The sequence below is a fragment of the Scleropages formosus genome, chromosome 5 (assembly GCF_900964775.1).
Source record: "Scleropages formosus chromosome 5, fSclFor1.1, whole genome shotgun sequence".
In the NCBI taxonomy this organism is placed as follows: Eukaryota; Metazoa; Chordata; class Actinopteri; order Osteoglossiformes; family Osteoglossidae; genus Scleropages; species Scleropages formosus.
The window spans coordinates 14,053,858-14,074,440 of NC_041810.1; the positions used below are offsets into that span (position 1 = coordinate 14,053,858).

General features: G+C 43.6%; 1 protein-coding gene across 3 annotated transcripts in view; it reads right to left on the reverse strand.

The window, feature by feature from the left end:
• Positions 1-20,583, reverse strand: part of col25a1 (collagen type XXV alpha 1 chain) — a 143,766-nt gene that overhangs the window by 24,695 nt on the left and 98,488 nt on the right. For all 3 annotated transcript variants that reach the window (XM_029251623.1, XM_029251622.1, XM_029251621.1), the window contains exons 7-13: positions 15,155-15,226; positions 14,098-14,214; positions 12,502-12,537; positions 6,521-6,547; positions 4,348-4,392; positions 2,109-2,135; positions 1,147-1,191 (exon numbers count right to left, since the gene is read on the reverse strand). In XM_029251623.1, the coding sequence (XP_029107456.1) occupies positions 1,147-1,191; positions 2,109-2,135; positions 4,348-4,392; positions 6,521-6,547; positions 12,502-12,537; positions 14,098-14,214; positions 15,155-15,226 (369 nt within the window). The remainder of the gene's footprint in view (positions 1-1,146; positions 1,192-2,108; positions 2,136-4,347; positions 4,393-6,520; positions 6,548-12,501; positions 12,538-14,097; positions 14,215-15,154; positions 15,227-20,583) is intronic.

The following is a 20,583-nucleotide window of genomic DNA, read 5'->3' on the forward strand; positions in this document are numbered from 1 at the left end:
TTTTACGACAGCTATCGTTCCCGACTGAATCATGTACTCGGAAGAAAAACAGACTTTTAAAGTAATTTTTACTTAGGGAGGAAGTTAAAGCAAGAAAAATGAAAATGTTTTAATTTCCTAAAGCAAACGTTGCGTGTTCACTGACTCATCATGTCTGACTGGGGGATAAATACATGTAAAACAGCTGACTATTTATTCCAGGGATGTACGAAGTGTTCCAAAGTAAACATCCAAATGCGTTTCTTCTGCTCGAGTACTAATTGGTGGAATGAAGATATAACTTTCAAAGACTTCCAAAGAGGGCCTGTGGTTTCAATGTCCCCATGATGAAGAGCACTGCTGTTTTTCAGCTAGTGGGATCCAACCAGGTAAGTGCTGACACACATAAAACCATTTGTACTTGCACGCTTACACAGGCCTTACATACACACAGACATACTTGCTGCAATCATAAATATAAAGAAGCACTACACACATGCACGATAGCACCATGTGTTGCGAACTACACATTTTCAAAGATACATTTTTCGGTTAATTTTTTTAAATGTAAATAAATACAAAAAAATAAAAAAAGTAAATATTTAAATAAATTAAATTTATTTAAAAGTTCATGTATGTATTTCCTACACTTTTTCTGTAGCAGAATGTATCTGACCTGAAGGGTACAGCTAGACAAGGGATTTGAACCTCTCAGTCTAAACATGGCACCTCTAGCCACTCTAACATCGGCTGAGAAAGTGTCATTCTAAATTAATTTTAATGTTAATGTACTTCAAAGTTAATGAGTTTTAGCATTTTTACTTACTATAGCTATATCCAAGACTTCCGCAGAACTTAACCCATGACTAAATCGAGGGATGTCTTCATTATTAGCCATTTACTGACTTCTTTGGAATTACAACCAAAATGAGTTACGACCAGACTTTTTTCCCAGTTGTGTTTGTAAGATGAGGATCAAGTGTATATCCTCATTCACACAAGCACACCTACATACAAGCATGCACTCACTGGAAGCATGTGGTGCCTACGGTTGAGCGCTCTTCCCCATTTGCATTTTTGTCGCCTAACTTGGTCTACCTGGAGCAGACATCCTTCTGCCGGAGCTCATAATTAACCCACAGACACAAGACAACAAAAAGGTCATACCTTTTCACCCCTTTCACCTTTCTCTCCATCTTCGCCCATGTCGCCCTAGGGTGGAGGAAAGAAGAGTTGTTTTAATTTTTCAGTCCGGTAACCATCTATGTCAGCTTTCTTTTGACCTCAAAACACCGCAAAGCTCTTAAGTGAACTGCTTTAAACTGGCAGAAAAGTGAACTGTAGAATGGACCCTGCTCTTGTTTTAGTGCCCAAAGAGGAAGAGGACCTGCACATTGGACACTCTGGGTGTTTTCCATACTGTGTGGAGGATATCCCAAAATTTGCCACTGAAGCTGGGTGATCAGACCAACATGAACAAGCTCAGACAGTGATGGGATGGGGCAAACACAGAGAGCTAGTGTGCCTCTTCTGGTGAGTCATAGCTTTCTGGCCCTCCGGTAAAAACCCCCGAGAATACGGATGACTTTCTCCACTTTGTGTTTTCTTGGCCTATAACAGCAAAAACAATCAGCCAGGGAGAGGCAAAAACACTGTGGTGATCTTCTCATCTTCGCTGATTTCCACTGAACTCTGGAAGGGAATTCAGCAACGTGGTCTCAGTAAAGGGAAGGGGCAGCCAAAATCCCCTCTGTGCTGGTGAGGTGGGTCAAAGTGGGTTTCTGAGGCATGAATCGAGGTGTACAAACTTGATTTGTGGTCAAATCCAACAAGTTGCACCCTCAAAAGTGGCTGAAGGTCTCTAGTACATGAATTTTCACCCAGTAACTTACACCCTGCAATGCAGGCTATAAGTCAGAATGTTTCCTAAAAATAGCAACTTTTTTATTCTGATCTACACCCAAAACCAAAGATTATGGCTGTCTCAATAGTCTACTACTGTTACTTGACAGAATTCACGTCTTAGAAGAACAATTTTTAAGTAATCTGGCTGAGGGTTTGTGGAGGGGGGAGTGAAATCATTTCCCATGAAGCCAACTAAAGTTTGATAATATTAAGCAAGGGTTTACCTTTTCACCTCGTTCTCCCATTTCACCCTATTGGAAAAGAAAGCACTGAGAATTAGACATGAAACCCAGGAACGCACTGGAAAGAGGTTAGGGGAAAAAAAAAATCACTGCTGGACACCTTATCTGTGGTTGAGTTCACATTCAATTAAACAAAAACTCTCACATTTCAGCAGCTTTTTCCTCCTTAACTCACTCACCGATCACCCTAACCCCATCCCCATCCCTCGGGACCAAACCCAGACGTTCTTTTCAAACCCTGTTTTGGACTTTAAAACAAACCCAAAACTGGAGAAAAAGCTGTAAAATCAGTCCAGATGACAAGGGCATGAGGTAGATGTATCATTACATTGTTAACACCCTTTGAATGACAATGGACATCTTTAATCAGATGAGTTTAGCTCATTGATGTTCTCAATGACATGTCCCAGTGAGTTTCAATAAAATCATGAAAGAAAAATGCTGGACCTGATGATCAGTATATGAAGACCAAGACAAAGAATGCTGGATTTTTTGCTGATAACCGGAAGAGCTCCACAGAAACTCAAAGATAGATGTACGAATGGGTAGAACTGGAACAGTTGCTGATCCTTGGAAGAATTCCACAGAAACTCAAAGATGGCCCCATGAATGGGTTAAGCTGGATTTGTTGTTGATCCTTGGAAGGAACTCCACACGCACTCAAAAATGGCCCCACAAATGCGCTGAGCAGGTGTGCTGATCGCAATGGAAGGAGTTGTGTCTCAAGCAAAAACATGATGACAAGGTGCCATCATGCGATCATGACAGATGCGACACAAACCTTGGCACCAGGGATTCCATTGATTCCTGGGGAACCCACCTCTCCCTATAACAGAGTGGGTAAGTCCTTAGCCTGTCTCCATACCATAACCACACCTGAACTTTGGCATATGCAACAGAAACGTTACCTAAAATGCTCCCTATTTGTCTCAGATCTAAGAACCTGAAGAATACACAGGAAACCGTGGCCAAAGTCGAGGCTAAGGGTTACAGTTTCAAGTCCTGGTTAGATTATTACATTTATTGTGCTGCTTTAATTATAAAATGAGAGACTAATAATTTTTGAGATGTGTGAAAAAACAAGGCAAACATTTCAGAACTGAATAAAGACAAGAACTTAGAAACTCTCCTTGCTTGGGTTTACGGTTTCAGATGAAGATGGTTAGAATATTATAGCATCTCTATTTTTCATGGAGGAGGGAAATCAGTTTTTTTGTCAGCAACAATTATGAAAAATGCAATTTTAAGGGAGTACAGACAGGGAAGAGTTAATATGCTGGAGGCCTGAAGGTTGAAGTCCGAGTCCTAGTCCTGAGCTTTAAGTGCTGGTAAGAGTATTGGAGCTTCTCTGTTAAAAACAGAAGATGGGAATCAACTATTTTTATTAAAATGTGCAGCTGTTTTTTAACCTGCTACTGGATATTTTTCCTTTGACCTTTCTACGGAGACTTCATGTAACCGAGTCGATTTTGACTAGAACTTTCGGTATGAACAACCATCATGGACTATAACTGCTCTATTGTAAGGGGGCATCGGAGGTCGTTTTTACTGGCACATGATGGTCCTAACAACCATGCAGTTAGTAGGTTTGTCTATTGCTTCCATGGGGAGGATGGCTGAAGAGTAAAAAAAAAAAAAAAAGTGCTCTCTGTTTCATATTAACAGAACTTTTCCCTTTCTGCTCACATTTGTTTAAGCTCTTTCAAAGCTTACATTGACACTGGGTTGAAATGTGCTCCAGTCTTTTGTTGTTTACTGACAAAGCCTTAAAAACCAAGTTTGATACCACATGGTGAACTGCTAACGCCATTTTTCATGTTTTTCTTAATCTTAAGAGTATTTGGATTCAGTAAATTTACGTTAAAATAAATATGTTTATGTGCAGAAGTCTGACTTTACTATGAGAGCTTGTCTCATATTTCTAGATTTCTGGACTCAGATTTCAGGATGTTGAGCTAAGAGATGACATTCCTTCGTTTCCAGAAGAAAGGCATCCACCGTGCTGTTGGTCAGGTAAGTAGTTGTGGGTGCAGTTAAATGGGGCACGGTTGTAAAGCAAAGACGGAAATCCGCTTTGAAACGGAGCTCTCGGAAGGAGCCTGACATAGCAAACCTGGAATTGTGTATCTAAAGAAAGCAAGAATTTTGATAACCAGAAAATTTAGATTTATCACAACTTCAAATGCAGTTTTGGTTGACTTCTCCTTTGAGGTCATCATACCTTCTGTCCGTTAGCGCCCAGAACTCCAGGTGGACCCATAGAGCCCTGCCAAAAAAAAAAAAGAAATTATGAACATTATTATTTAAACTACAAAGCACAGTTTTTTATTTTTGAAGGTTCTGGGCTATATAAGGAACACCATGGCTACAGAATAACATAAATCTCTATGCATTTGTGAGGGGGCGCAGTGGTGCAGTGGGTTTGACCAGGTCCTGCTCTCCGGTGGGTCTGGGATTCGAGTCCCGCTTGGGGTGCCTTGCGACGGACTGCCGCCCCATCCTGGGTGTGTCCCATCCCCCTCCAGCCTTACACCCTCTGTTGCCGGGTCAGGCTCTGGCTCCCCGCGACCCCGCATGGGACAACGGTTTCGGATGATGACGTGTGTCTATGCATTTATGACTTTTGCTTTACCGTTATTTAGCTGATGCTTTTCTCAAAAACAACATACAATGTTAGATTTGTACACTAAGCTACTTACAGGGATTTACCTGTTTTCATAGTTGGGTAAATCTTACTGCATCAGTGCTGAGTAAGTAGCTCGATCAAGGGTACTAGAGAGAGGGTGCAGATTTGAACCCAGTGCCTTCAGTTGTAAGGAGATGGGTCTCACCAGTACACTACATGCTACCCAGCTTCCCCTGTTAAAAAACAGTATATTCAAGTTGAAAACCGTATCATGAGGCACATCCCGGTGCCCACTTGATCACTCCAAAAACTGCCTGTCTTGACGCTAGAAGGGCTTGCACTCATTGTGAGGTGTACCTGAAAAATACCCAAACCTCTCTGCCAAGGGTGAACTGAAAGGGTACAAATTTTTTTCCAACAAAATCGACAACAAACTGTCACCTTTACGAGCCCTTGAAGTGAAGCGCAGAACGAACGCCACTGGGCACAATAGGACACCATCGCGACCTGACAGACTGCAATTTGTTGGTGTCCTTTCAGCTCAGAGCCAAGTAGCCCCTTCGTGGTCAGTGTCGCATGAGACACTGTATAACCAGCAAGAGAACACAACAGAAAGGGTTGCTTTTGGGTCGCCCGCAGAGAAACTCACTGCCAGGGCGGGAACGAGGGCACTTTGCGATGTTTATGTGCTTTTTCCTTCCCATGTGTGTCTAGACTAGACAGTTTAGGCTGGGGAGACAGCACAAGTGCTCTTTAATGAGCTCTCCCTCCGCTGGTTAATGATGTTATGTTGTGCTGCCGGATGAACATGCCCAGTGGTTGTGACAGAGTCTGAAATTCCTGCATTAATGTTTGATAATTTCACTAATGGCGGTACAGTACATTAGAACTGCAGGTCCCACTGTCTCAGCAACGGCTTCCTCTCCTCTCTTTTCCTCCAGTGCATTGTTCAGTTGATGGTGGCCACGATTAGACACTTCACAGCGAGGTGAATCACTCGTATTACTCTGCCACTTTCAATGGGAACACTTATGTAAAAACGCCAGGGCCCACCGTGAGGTGTCAACACCCAGTGTGACGCTCGGGTACCCAAATGGAAGATAATTGCGGGCCCTGACTTTCTGAGTCGCTTACACAGATGTGTGTCATATAGCGTTTCGACACAGCGAGACCACTGAGCAGCCGACAGCTCCGAGAGACGGCAACTGATGAGTGCCTGGACAAAATCCGACAGTCGAAATTTGGGGGAAACCAAACTGATTTTGGTGCTTGCTTGAGCGTCTTTGCAGGTGTGCTCTATAAAAATATACTGAATTGAAAAATAATTACGAAGAGTAGACATTAGTCACTTCTCACGGTTAGAAATCATTAAAGACGACACAAATCTCAATTACTTGTGTCTCTGCCATTTACTAAACAAACATGCAGCAGCTTAATCACAGTCAATGTCAGCTTAAATGATGAGGAATAAAATGAGACAGCAGGAGTATAGTGGGCACCAGGTGGCGTAGTGGTTACAGCAGCCCACTTACAATCAAAAGTCCCTGATTCAAATTCACACTCCTCTTGCAGTACCTTCAATCGTGGTTCTTAACCTGAATTGATAGTAAAAATGCCCTAGCTGTACAAATGGGTAAACCACTGTAAGTAGCATGAGTAGAAGCCTAAAACCTAACATTGCAGGTATCACATAAATAGTGGCTAAAAATAATACTATTTGAATAGGAATTACAAAAAACATGAAGGACAACAAATCCTTAGACCTTACCTTGGGTCCTTCAGGTCCTTCAGGTCCCTGAAAACAGAGAGAAATGAGAAATCTCCATTATATCTTAAAACTGATCCTGCCCAATCAATCCACGTTTCACATGCTAGCCCAGATAGATGGATGACAAGAAGAATTACCATGAGTTGTGCTACATTGCTTGAAAACTCCAATGTAACAGGAGGAAGTTTTGGAGTAGGGCTATTGTGTATAAGCTAAAAACTGGACTGCGTTATAAACAGGCTCTTTGGAAAAAGTCAGAACGAAGGGGAAAAAAAAAAAACTATGATTAGCATCTTTGACTTCAGAAGTCAAATATACCAATCATTTTGTTTGAGAACACCAGAAGGTTTATGGAATTAATATGAAACAGTGTATGAAAAAGCAATTGGAACTTTGCTCTTTCTCAGTGGGAAGGGAAGGAGACAGAGAGCAGCCCGCTGTGGTCAAAAAACAGTATCGCTTCCTGGCCTTGAGCAACCTAGCCAGGCCAAGGGAACCAGGGACGTGTAGAGGCCGGTGAAGAAGGACCCGGTGCCGCCAGGTCCGGGTGTGAGGCAGGAGCAGCACTGGGGTGGGTCAGCTTGGCGTACGAACCCTGGCTGGAGAAACCAGCTGGAACCACTCGGACCCTGGGACTGGCGCCTGGGCCCAGTCCTGGGAAAAAAAAACCCCCAAAACAATCCAGCGCATGGCGTGTGAGTGACAGGGGAAAAATTCCCAGACAAAGCGAGCCGAAGCTCCGCCCCCAGCTGGGGTCTATTCACTGACAGACCCAGCGGCGGGTGCGAGCTGCCACGGGGAACCCGGACAAATCCACGCCGCGCTCACGGCCCTGCCATTGTTCGCCTGGGTTCCCGCGCAGTCAGCCCAGGAACTGGGCCGAGCCATCTGGCACGTCACACGGGTTTCCAAACTGGGATGTGGCCAGGGGGCTCGTCAGAGCAGACCTGCATCAGTCATCCTCGACCAGGCTGGAGCTTCGTGCTTCTCGAACCAATCTTCGCTCATGCCTCCTAATTGATCTGGTGCCGTGTGTTTGACTGAGCCGATGAATTATGGCATATAAAGGAAGCAAGACTAGACAAGTCTTATATACACGTGGCATGTAACTTTCAATGGTTCCTCTGTTCCCCAGTGAGATGTACTGCAGTGAAAATCACGCATAGAGAAGGAATACGGTGATACAGTGTTAATGGGGATGGGGTGCTGACTTGAGTGCGGATGATCAAAAAACACTGATAATTCAGAACATACAGTATATGTCATTGCACCATAATGAAAACATTCTAGTCTGACTACTCATACAAGTGTATGGTTTCCGTTAAAAAAAAAAAAAAAAAAAAAAAAAAATTATTTTTTTCTTTGCTTCCGATAATTCCGAATACATTTCACTTCATATTTTCTTCCAGCTTTCTTTTGCTTTTGTGTCTGTCGCACATTGTGTGGGCGCCAATGCAATATTTTTTTTTACAAGCACTGCTGCAGATGTCTCTCTTTCAACTTTTTCAATTAACCAAAGCTTTTCTTTATAGCGAGTACAACTTTCTTCAATTTTTTTTTGCCATTTTATGCTGTGAAATTATGTAGAATGTTGCGGATGGAATTTAAAAAAAAAATTTAAAAAAAAAAAGAGAGAAAACTCAGTACTGTTGCCAGACGGAGACTGAGAATTGCGTACACACAATACACACACGGTGACCAACAGTGTGCTGATTACACATGAATATGCACGAAAAATCCTGAGTGTTGCATTTGCATTTACACAGACAAACACACACCCTTAGAGCGTGGCCATACACGCTGTTTCCGAGTTTGTCATTGGTCATTAGAGAACAATTTATGATGATGCACAGATAATCCGCAAATGGACAATCTCTTCATGCAAACACGGCATCACTCCATCGAATTTTCTCAACGGTGGCCTGGGACGGCCGTTTAAACGCGCTTCCCAGGCGAAGACATTGTTCGAAGGAAAAAAAAGGCAGTGTTTGCAGTTCCTCACAAATTAATGGCTTTCACTGGACTTTTATGGCTCCTTCTTCTGGCTCCATTGTTGAAAACGGAATTAATGAAGAGCGTTATCACCGCGACCAGGCTTTTTTTCCTTTTAGGCCAGACCTCGAGGTCAATAAACTATCCCTTTTTTTCAGCCCGTCAGTTGGCAATGGCCATTTCACAGAGCTAATTAGCTCTCCCGAAGGGCGCTTGGCGAAACGGGGTCCGAGTCCTCGGGGGCAGGTTAAGACCTCATTTATTTACAGGCTTTACGACAAAAACCCTGAAGGGTCCTCCCATTTCATTCAGAGAAGTGTGTCCTCTGTTTTATTACTTCTTTTCACATTCAGCCAGTTACATAAAAGTGATGCAAACGCTTTTGTACACGACTGGTCGACATTCCTCTGTGCTTCACATGCAAAAACTGAGCGGCTAACACACTTAGGAAGCTAACATGCTAATAAGACTTCCTGCTTGACTTTATATGTCCTTTAGGAAGTCTACACACTCTTGGGTCCTGAGGAGAATGAACATGCCGAGTGGTGCTGAGTCGCTGCAGGACGTCGTGGGACTGACAGCAGAAGTTCGTAAAAAGAGTGCACCACTTGTGCCGTTGCCATGATGACAGTGACACTCAATACTCGAGGGCATCACATGCTTCTCCAAACAAAAGCATTTCACATGAGCACATGAAGAAAACGTTCATTTTATATATTATACAAAATACTACACATATACACACTCACACCATCATTTTTCTGTAGTTACTAATCCATCGTGCAGTGTTTTGAGTGAAATAAACTGTATTTAGATTTCGGCGCTGGCTACCTGCTGAGACATCCTCACCTTGTGTTTAACTTGGAGGTAATGAAAGACATGAGCCCATCAGCAAGCGAAAAGTATATCGGTGCGGATATGAGTGCTCAATCCGTCACTGTGTTAATTCACTGTCCGTTTGAGCGCCATGGAAACGCTGGAAGGAGAGGCGGAAAACGCCTGCAGTCCCTTGCCGTTGCTGCCCAGATATACGCCTATGCCCCTGAAGACCACTGGGAGTCAAACCAATGTTCCGCACTTAGCGTTAATGTTGGATCCCCACTCTAGGGTAGCTGTATGTGCTGCTTCTGGTCACCTCTGCTAGTTACACTCCCATTCCCATACCTTGAGGTTGCCTATGGGAACAAACGCTGTGATTTAGACAGAGATTCTTGTCTTAAGGCTTGAAGGAGGGATACAGATCTGGTTCTAATGGGCTCCATGTGTCCTTTGGGCAAATGGAACCACTGGGTACATTACATTATATTTATTCTATTAGCTGATGCTTTTCTCCAATTCGACTTACAATGTTAGGTTTGTATACTAATCCATTTACCCTGAATTACCCATTTATACAGCTGGGCAATTTTTACGGCTTTAATTCAGGGGACCTCGATCAAGAGAAGAGAACTACAGCGGGGATTTGTACCCAGGTCTTTTGATTGGAAACGGATGACATAAACCACTGTGGAATGTACTCCCCATAATATGCAGTCTCTTCTGAAGGAATGAAAAGAGCACCAATGTGGCATTGAGGGGGCACTGGCCTACATGTGTGGGCATGAAGACATTTAACTTCCAGCACAACCTTACTCCAGGCACAGGCGTCCCAAAGAATGTGTGCAGAGATAACCTGAATTCCAGTGGCTTCACCATCAGCCCTTATACTTTTCTTTATAGTAGGATGTGGGAGAAAAAGCAGACACCAAGGCCTCTGGGGTGCAACCAAATCTCATTCAGGAGTTTGACGCCCTCCATTATTACCATCTTTCCCAAAGTAAACTGTCCCACATCTGATTACTTTTCTGAAGCTGAAGGCCTTCAGTCACACCTGAAGGAATTTACAACGTTAGCTGTTAGTGTCCTGTTAGCCTTCATCATTTCCCAGGCCTTTAATAGGGTCAGCCTAACATTAGCCTCACCGCAGTGAAAACCCAGAGATGTTTTCATTCAGATTCTAATTATTTCAACGATGGACTTCAGAAATGGCAACATTTAGATTTTAAGACTTGTTTTACAAGAGTAGATCGCCGGCGCAGTCCGAAACAGCGCGCTCGCCGTCGAGTACTGCGGTGGGAACCCGAGACGCGTCTGTGAAAATAATTTCTGCTCCATGAATTCATTTACACTCACACTCCTGCAGCGGACATTGGTGTTATAATGCACTATCATCAATCAACAGCTCTCCCTTGTGAAACCTAATCCACTTGAATTGTACAATCCAGTACCGCCGCTCATATTTGCCACCCTTAATTGACATAAACAAAGATATAATAGTCCAGCAGGGTGTCGGAGAGAACATTACTTGCATAATAAGTTATATCGTGTACCTGGCCAGCAACGCGATATGTTTCTGGGACACTTCTCCAAGAAAGTGATTTCAAAATGAGCAGCAAAAATGCTTTTTTGAATATTTTCAAGATTTTAAGTGGTACAGCACCGAATTGCCCAAAGTAAACATGAAGTCTGGCGAGCATCGGGAGCGGGGGCTCCGACCGCCTGCTGTAGGCATGACGAGGGACAATTCGATTTTCATACATACCGTATATAAACTGGCATGTCAATGAAAATATATGTTGCTGAGACTTTTTGGGCTACTTTTTCAAGTGGCTATTGCTTTTCTGACGGGATTAGGAAGCCCGGGTCTCTATGGCAATGGCTGAAGCGGTATGGAGGGCTGCTTTTCGCCACTTCTTCACCTCCGGCACATCCCGAGAAATGTACCGGAGGCGCAACGTGGCCGATGCGCTCCATGCACTTCCATGTGAATTTTACATTTTTTTAATCGCGTTATTTCCCCAACACCGAGACCAGTGTTCCGTAGCTGCTAAGCGAAGCAGTCTGCCTCTCTAATGGGTTTCACGTGTGAAAATAAACATTTTTTATGGCAGCTCGCAAACCATGTTGGTCGCATGTTACAGCATTGCTCCAAAGGGCTCCTGGAACACGGCAATGGATAAAGACACGGGGATGAGTACAACTTCACAGGAACAGCAACAGACCTGCCGGGTTAGTCACCTCATTTATTTTAGAAAATTACTTTGAAGGAAAGCTCCGAAATGACTGATTATCAAGGAACAGAGGAGTTTCTATTAAAATGGGATTAGTTTATCTCCAAGTGTAACAAAGTTCAGCGGCTTGCCAATTGCAACAATATGGAGAAAGGCACAGAAACGTGACAGAGCATCCTTTTCCCGGAACGCCCACATGTGGTCTTACTATTGCCGTAGGAACAGCTCTTCAGTCACAGACCTTAAAAACTCTTTCCCCATGCAGGAGGGTCCCAGTTGCTGAAGTTGTGGTTTCATTATTGAAAATAAAACCTAAATGTCAGGGACTCTCCATCTACACAGTAATAAAAGAAGCTTTTCTGCAATAAACAAAGTTCTAATTGAGTCAAACTGTACCTTCTGTGAACATTTCACTCAATCTATCAAAATAACTTCAATAAACTATTTTTTTTTTTTTTAGAAGATATTAGAAAAATAACTACAACCACAAAACCTAATGGTATATATGAAGTACATGGATTTTTAGTCACGAGTTCCAAACCATAAAACAAAAAGACCCACCACCCCTCAAAAAGACCAACATTATGCTTCAGGCATCTGGAAGATTTCTATGTGAAAGATGCCGGAATGGACACGTTCTTGGATATTCCTGAAGTCTTACAGGGAAGCGGCACAGAACACTTAGCATCTCCAGAAAAGCATAGCTAGGGGCCTCAGAGTGGAAATCCCGCATTAGGAGAAGGGGAAGAAAAATCGGGCAAAACTGTCCTGTATTGAGCCTCGGTGTGAAGATGCTGGGGTTATGAACAAAAACGGGGTTATTATCCCCAAAATGAAGAGTGATTCATATGAAATCTCACACTATCACACACCATGTACTCGATGTGTTTGACTGAATGTCCCAACACACACTGGACAAGGAGGAAATGGCCAACTTACCATCAGTCCCAACTCTCCAGGCTCTCCTTTATCACCCTGAAACAACAGGGGAGGCATGAAACAATGAGCTGGATGTGAGGTAGATTCAATAGGTTGCAAGTTCAAATCCCAGGCAGGAAGCTACTTGACCTGAGAGTAAATATCCATGCGTGAACATGTAAAAATCTGTTCCATTCCAAAGGACATAAGTGTCTGTGGGTAAAAAAGGTCCACAAAGCAGAGTAATTGCTTTATCATTACACCTGCACATTTGGCACATGGGGCAACTGGGGCTGAAGTTTTCAGACAAATAAATAAAATGTTCTCATTTAACGCAATTCCAAGATTAGGCCCAATGCCGGCAGAGCTCCACAAGGCCTTCTGTGGAATTGATGATTTTATTAAGAGATTATGAGAAATTTGTGGGTGTGCTGGATGTTTCGCAATGTTCCAAAGATTTTAAAGCACATGCTCAGAAAAAATAATCAACTTTTTTCCAGACTCTTTGTGCGCCTCTTCGTTATTTGTGCTTCCCATTGTTAAGACGTTTTCATATGGCCCTCAAGGATTGCCTTCTGTCAGTCATTATGGTTTAGAACCAGCCCCACAGGAGGATTAGTAGCACACTCTTCAAAGTTATATTTGGATCGGCAAAGTTCAGATTTTAATTAAAACACTATTTTGTTTGTCAGAGTTGGACGGCGGGCTAATTTATTCACGTTGGGGGATTTTGCTAAGGCCGGGGAGAGACACCGTTCCCCCGGTGAGATGTCGCAGGCTCGGAGATGGGCTATACATCAACGCTGGACTGCCTCCCTCTGCGGCTCATAAATGCGCTCATTCAAGTACAACATGCAGACAGTGAGAAGAGCGGGAGGAGGAGGGTGGAAAAACCCGATTGGAAAAAAAAAAAAAATCGGACAAATGCAACAATCTTGCATTCATTTTATAAAATGTGAGAGTGGGAAATCTGAAAACAATAATGATCTCATTTGGAATGGATCACATAAACAACACATCATATTTTCACACTTGCACCCTGCATCAGGCCAGGAGAAACCGAGATCTGTTTGAGGGCCCCGTTTTATGACAGCAAATAAAGGGCCTGCTTTTATTTTTTTCCAATCAGAGTGTACATAAGGGGGGAGGGGGGGGGGGTGCGGTGGCGCAGCGGGTTTGGCCTGTGCTTGCTCTCTGGTGGGTCTGGAGTTGGAGTCCCACTTGGGGTGCCCTGCGATGGACTGGCATCCTGTCCTGGGTGTGTCCCTTCCCCCTCCAGCCTTACCGGGTTAAGCTCCGGTTCGCCACGACCCCGCTTGGGACAAGCGGTTTCAGACCATGTGTGTGTGTGTGAGTGTACATAAATTAGCACACCCTGCCACTGTTCATGGAAGATGTTATGCAAGGGTTTGCGGATAGAAAAAAGGCAAAAATAAATTCATATGAAGTAGCAGATCCTGGAAACACAGTGTTTGAAGATAAGTCTGTCACAGTGAATCTTATTTTAATTTTATTACAGAACTTGATGCAGACCTACTCTTCCTCTCTCACCATCCTCCTGTGCGGATTTCCAGTCTGAGTAAGCAGGCCATGTGCTTCGCCCACCCCGCTACTCACCGGGAACCCTGGTATTCCTCTGGGACCATCTTTGCCAGTGTCCCCCGGGGGGCCTCGAGGTCCAGGGGGACCTGGTGGCCCAGGGGGGCCTGGGGGCCCAGCCTGACCTTGATCTCCCTGTGCAACAGGATAGGGAAGAGACACCAGTTTCAAATGAAGTAACATTACAGGAGCATCAAATCAGGGAATAGCTTTGGTTATATGCTCAATTTGTACAGCAGGGAAGCTAAGGACAGGTCAGCATGGCTGTGCAGGAAAGATGCAAAGGGACATCTTCCATGGGGCACCATGGAAGCAAGTTTGCAGCTTTTTTTGTATGGATTTGCAAATGTAGAATCAGTCAGTACCAGTAGACATGTATGCATCTTTTCCCCTTATTGACAAACGTCTCTTTGTCTGAATAAGAAGGCTTTTATCACAGAAGACTCGTGGGCCTCATGTTTTCAGCTGGGCCACTGATGTGTGTTTTAATCCCCCGTGGAAACTGCTGCAAGCATGCAATGTCACATTAAATACCATCTCCTCAAATGAAATAAATGTTTTAAATGCATTCCAAAGTAAAAGAGCCACAGTTTCATTCTTTATTCTGCTCCCCCAAATGCTTCGAGATTAACTGTTCTTTTGGGGGTTTAGATCCGGTTGTTAACGGACTACAGTTGAACCAAGAAGTTCATTGAAGTGGTAAGAAGCAAACTATAAACAGAGGGCTATGCTGGGGTCTATGTAGAAAAAATTCGTAAGTAGATGCATAAAAACCCGTATGGGTATGCCTCAGAGTGTGGCCAATGCATTTGATCCGTCTAATCATATATGCCACCGCAGGCTATGTTCAGAACCGGCACATGTCTCATTGCATTTCTAGGAAGCAACTCTGCTGCAGCATGAGTGCTGTCAACCAAATGCGTTTACTGCCATTCACCCTTGGTGGAGAACAGACAGAGTGGCATCAGGTGTAGATGACATGCCCGTGTGTGTGTGTGTAACAGAGAGCAGGCAAACCAAGGAATGGACAGGAAAGGCGAGGAGGACACGGAACCCCGGAGTGGGTCAGCACTACCTTAATGAGCCGTCGCTTTATGAGCTGCTGATCAGCAGAAAGAAAGCCATGATTGATCTTAGGGAAGACCATCTGAGCAGGTGAGGTCAGAGGTTGAAGGTCAGAGGTGAGAGAGGTTGGAGAAGAGACAGTCGAAGGAGGTCCCCCAGAAAGTGAAAATAAAGGCAAAAAAATAGATTAGGAGTGTGACAGTTTGGAAGTCAACCGAGTGCCTTTTCAGCTGGGAGAAATCCACGCAATCCGCCATAGTGGCCACCTGGATGCCAACCAAAGGCTAACGTGCATTCCACCGCCCAAAACGCACTGTCGTGAACACAACAGAGCTTAGCGCCAAGTCAGACCCAAGATCAAGCACACCCCGAGAGCACAGCGACATCCTGTGACCCAGCTCTGAATTTTTATTTCAATCTCATACTTGCGGTGCTAATTAATCCAAACGGAGATTCATCTCAGAGCACAACCGCTGCATTTAAATCTGAGGTGCTCCATTGATGTCCTGACTTCATAAGAGGGGCTCAGTCTTGTGAGTCTCCACACTCCTCAGAATCCTTCCACGGGCCCTCGGCAACCACGTCTCAGTTGGAGACCTGATTTCTGCTTCCAATCAGGCACATGTCGCTCGTGCACAAAGTGCACCTTGCTGCCTCAACTGGGTGGTTTATGTTGCCTTGGAACCATGCATGGAAAGAGAAGAAAACTCAGAGCAGGAACTCGTCAGCAGCGAGGCTGTTGACGATTGATGGGAGCTGATTAATTAGTCAGGGTACTGTCTGCTCTCCATCTGTCATCAGAACCCAGGATCAGCTGGGGTCAGATTGGCGCCGATGCAGTTTCAGAATGTGCCCTGCCCTTGGGGGTGACGGGGTTTTGAGGAGAGGGAGGGGAAGGAAGGGACTGGAGGAGTGGGGTCTGACCAGGCAGCTAGGCCACGCCCACAAACCTTGACGGTCAGGATCTGATTGCTGTGCAAAGCCGCCAGCGAGGGAAGGCCAGGTAACCCCTGAGGACACACAGCACAAAGTGGCGACGCGGCAAGACAAGAGGCAGGGGGCGCAGACTCGGCACGGGCACAGAGCGAGAAATTAAACATCGACACAATGCAAGGCAAAACACAGCAACACCCGAGAAAGCCCGAGCCGCACGCTCCAGCTTATAAACATCTTTGGAATCCAAAAGTGTGCAGAAACAAACTGTTTAAGCACAAATGATACAACACCTGGCTGGAACCAGCTGCCAGAAATGTATAACTCCTTAGAGGATAACTAATTGGAATTTTGATTTTGGCCAGCAGAAAATCAGTGTAATAGCATGAACATAACATCAATCCTATTACACTAAAAGACAATAAAAGTCTTTTTTCAAAACTAGCACTTGTAACTTGAATGCCAGTAAAATCAAACTTTATACTGGAGCAATAAGCACGGAGATTTCTTTATCTGGTGTGCCAAACATCTGTCAATGCATTCAGTGGAACGATTGTCAGTGCCCGGATTCTGTTATCGGTACTGACGCGACTTATATCTCAATATACTGAAGCATGCCTTTCAGCATTATAACTTGAAGCATTAAGGATACTTTTCATATGTTCAGTCGGTTTTTGCTTTTTTAATTTTTTTATACCCAGGATCTTGAATCAGATACGCTAACATCCCACAATTCCTGCCTTTTTTCAACATTCACTTACAGGGTTTGATTACAGTGTCTGTTATTTCAGTATTACCCTGTTATGAGATACCTTCATCCAGGAAAATTCATGCAGGCTCTTACTGTATTTAATAATTTTTTCGTTCTTGCAGCAGATTGTGAGAAGTGTATGCATCTTTCTTCTGTCTGAACTTTAGCAGAACCGCTTTATGAATGAATGCAACTGATCTTTTTTTTAACCAATTCACGTGCTGAATGCAACTAGTTTGTCCTCCTTTGTCCAACACGGAAGTTCTTCTGCTGACTCAGATCACTCAACCTGATAAAACGGCAACCTGTCAGCAAAGCCCATTGCCGGTAAACTGAATACAAAAAAACACGAGTGATTATTATCAGGCCAGAGTAGCAACTGAAGAGGACTTTACTTTTGTCTGAATACAGAGATTGTCTGTGATTTAAAAAAAAAAAAAAAAAAAAAAAAAACGAAAGCTGTCAATATCATTGAAGACAAAGTCAGCGAAGGAAAAGAGGACACCTCTCACAGACTTTAGAATTTGTGGTGATACACCAGGGCTTTTCAAAAAAGGGTAAAGGGAAACAATTATTCCGGGTTGAAAAATACTGGAACAGTAATGTTCAAAGCACTTTAATCACAGGAAATGTGCGATTTTGCTCACATTCCTTTTCCTGATAGCCATGAGCTAGAAACAGGATGGTGAGCATCATCACTCATTTATATGTCGTCAACCACCTTTCAGACCATCTGTGTGTACCTGCGTCCCAGGTTCGAGCTTCAACCGATGCATGAAACGCATGTACTGCTGATGAGTTCCACCCAGATCAAAATGTGTCTGATACTCTCTGAGGGCCTGACAGGACATTACATCAAAATGATCACTTCAGATATTAGAAACTCTCCTGCAATAGCTGTCAGACACACCTGGAGTGTATGAACACTCAGTCTCAGCCACTCCATCAAAGTGTAACACGGGAATCGACAAAGTTGAGCTGAACATGACACTGCCATATATTCTGCGTGATAATTCATGGTCCAGCCTTCATAGAAATATCCCGCTGAGCAGAAAAGAAAGAACAGAATCTTCTGTCCTGGAAGCGTTTAAGTTGTTTCCAGAGGCCACCCGTTTACTGTGCCGCTTCTGATTCACGCAAGAGGGATTCATTAATTACGCGCATGGCAATCCAAACATCAGACGAGATATACAGTCATTCTTCCGAAGAGGACACATTGCCAACCCCTAAACAGATAAATCACAGGGCGCACAGTGGGAGGAAATTGAAAAAAATGCATCACTTTAAATGGGAAGCGTGTCCCGTTCCCACCTCCGAGGAGTGACAGACCATTCCGAGGGCTTGGTTTGCAGGCATGGTGAGAAACAGCATATAACTGTCATCTGTTTCTCCACATGCGGTGGACATGAACTTGAAATAAACGGAGAACGCTGTGGTGGATGACGGGGAGTGCTTGGCTAACATTACAATTTTTTATGACTGGAAACATCTTGAGAATGAGGGGAAGGCAGGCCTGCATGTTATGAGGGTAGGACAAGCTCCGCCTCTTCTCCTGCACTGTTGGCTATTGGTGATGCAGTATACAGAACGGGATAATTCTCAGCATCGTTACCCAACTTTTATTACCGGTCTGATGGACTCGCCTCAAGCAGTTGCACTGGCTCCTCACCTTCTGTAAGATGCCAGCGGTCAACATGTCCCCCTAACCACCGGGTCAGCAAGGGATTTGAATGTACATTGTTGCCCATAACTTCCCCGGCACCTTTCCCAGTGGAAATTGGCCTTTCAGTGTTGCTTTTTGGATGGGGGTGTCCTCTGAGCACATGGGCAAGGTCCTTGTGCTTGAGAATCATAATGATGCGGTAGTTCATCAGGAATCTCAACTATTTATAAATTGCCGTTTTTGTCTTTGTCAAGGCAGATATCAGATGTTTGGTGGACACATGCGGTTGTCCTTGCCCAAAGCTGGATGCTTGCCCAGTGAAGACAAAGTGTAAGATGGTGGGAATCAAAGGCAGAGTTGGTGTATGACCTTCACCTTTAAGTAAAGGTTTAGTGCACCCATCCTGAGCCCCGCCACCAAGTAGGAAACGGCACTGTCCCAAAGTCTGTCATGGAGTTGATTATCTCTCTTTGACTGCCAGATGGGTTCAATGAATTAAAAAATGCACATTCATAGAAATGTTCCAGTTGTGTTTTTCAGCCTGGTTAGAGGCTTGCGCAACTCCAGTGGGAACACATTTCACAGGCAAAATTTGACAGTGTCGTCTCCAGAGGCAACCACAACAAAGCCTTCTGATGTGTCAAAGAGCGATGGTTACAAATTCAAGTATTTGTACACTCGAAACAAATGTCTCAAAGCAATTCAAAAGTTGCAAATGCAATTTTCAAGGATTAATAAGTAATAATCAAATTTTAAACATCTTATCTCTCAAATGTCAGCCTGAATAAAGCTTATAATCAATAGTTTACTGAAATTGAAGTCTTTCTGAGTGATAAATTAATAAAGGGGGCTGTTTACAGAAATTCCTCTATATAGATATATAGAACTTTGAACAACAGAAGCATGAACCAGAGTCCAGGCATCTCCTGAAGGTTTGTCTCATAATTTAATACATTTCTGAGAAGTAGCAGTGGGGCCACACTTGTGTTTATTTGACAAACCGTCATATTATTGACTGATGACCTAGCGCAAAACAGAGTTGCCTCCCTCTTTGGGCCCATGACCGGTGACCCTGACCAGCTTCTCCAGCTCCACAGACTGTCCGTACACCCACATAAATGCAATGTTTCCCACACTTACAGAACTTTAAGACCTTACAGGCCTGTCCTTTACTAGTCTTAATGACCCCTCATGGACAGGGGACAGCTGGTCATGGAAGGGCAAAACCAATTTACAACGATCCACTCAAACCACAGACAGATGGACAGACAAATAAACATATCAAATTCAATTTATAAATACTAAGATCATTATTATTCAGTATATTATCTTCATATTAATATGTGAACATTGCCATCTCAAGCATGAAGTATTTTCATGTATAAAAGAAAAGGATATAGGAAATAACCTGTATAAAGACGTATTAAAGAATTTTTTTTTAAAAAAAAACCAAGAGTAACTGACGTGAAAAAGTTACTTCTTTATCTAAAGCTAGAGACATTCACATTTAGCTGATGCTTTTCTCCAAAGCAACATACAGTGTTAAGGTCACAATTATTTACCCATTTATACAGCTGGGTAATTTTACTGGAGCAATTTTCAGGGGAAGTACAGCTAAAGGTGGAAATCAAACCTGCAACTTTTGGATCCAAAGATAGTAGCTTTAACCGCTATGCTACCAGCTGTCCCAACAGGGTATTGGTTATTATTTGATTAATAACTTATGATATGCACTTCATTTCAGGCACATAAAGAAACTAGTCCACAGATTGTTACTTGACTGTGAATTTCCACAGGACGATAAATCGGCTAATGTACGTTTCTGGAACTTTCAACTCACTTTCTAAACGATCACATGCCAAGAGCAAGAACCGTCTCTCTAATTTCGACATCACTCATCACACAAATCTCTTCTGAAAGCCCATAATTTCGTTCTACTACATTTACCTACTAATTTAATGTGCAAAGTCAATATGTCATTTCAGTGGATAATTTGATTTGGTGGTGAGTGGATCTCGATCCTTCACCCCAGAGTTTTTGCCGTTCATGCTCATGGCCTGTGGGTAGTCGCGACGGTAAGTTCATTAAATAA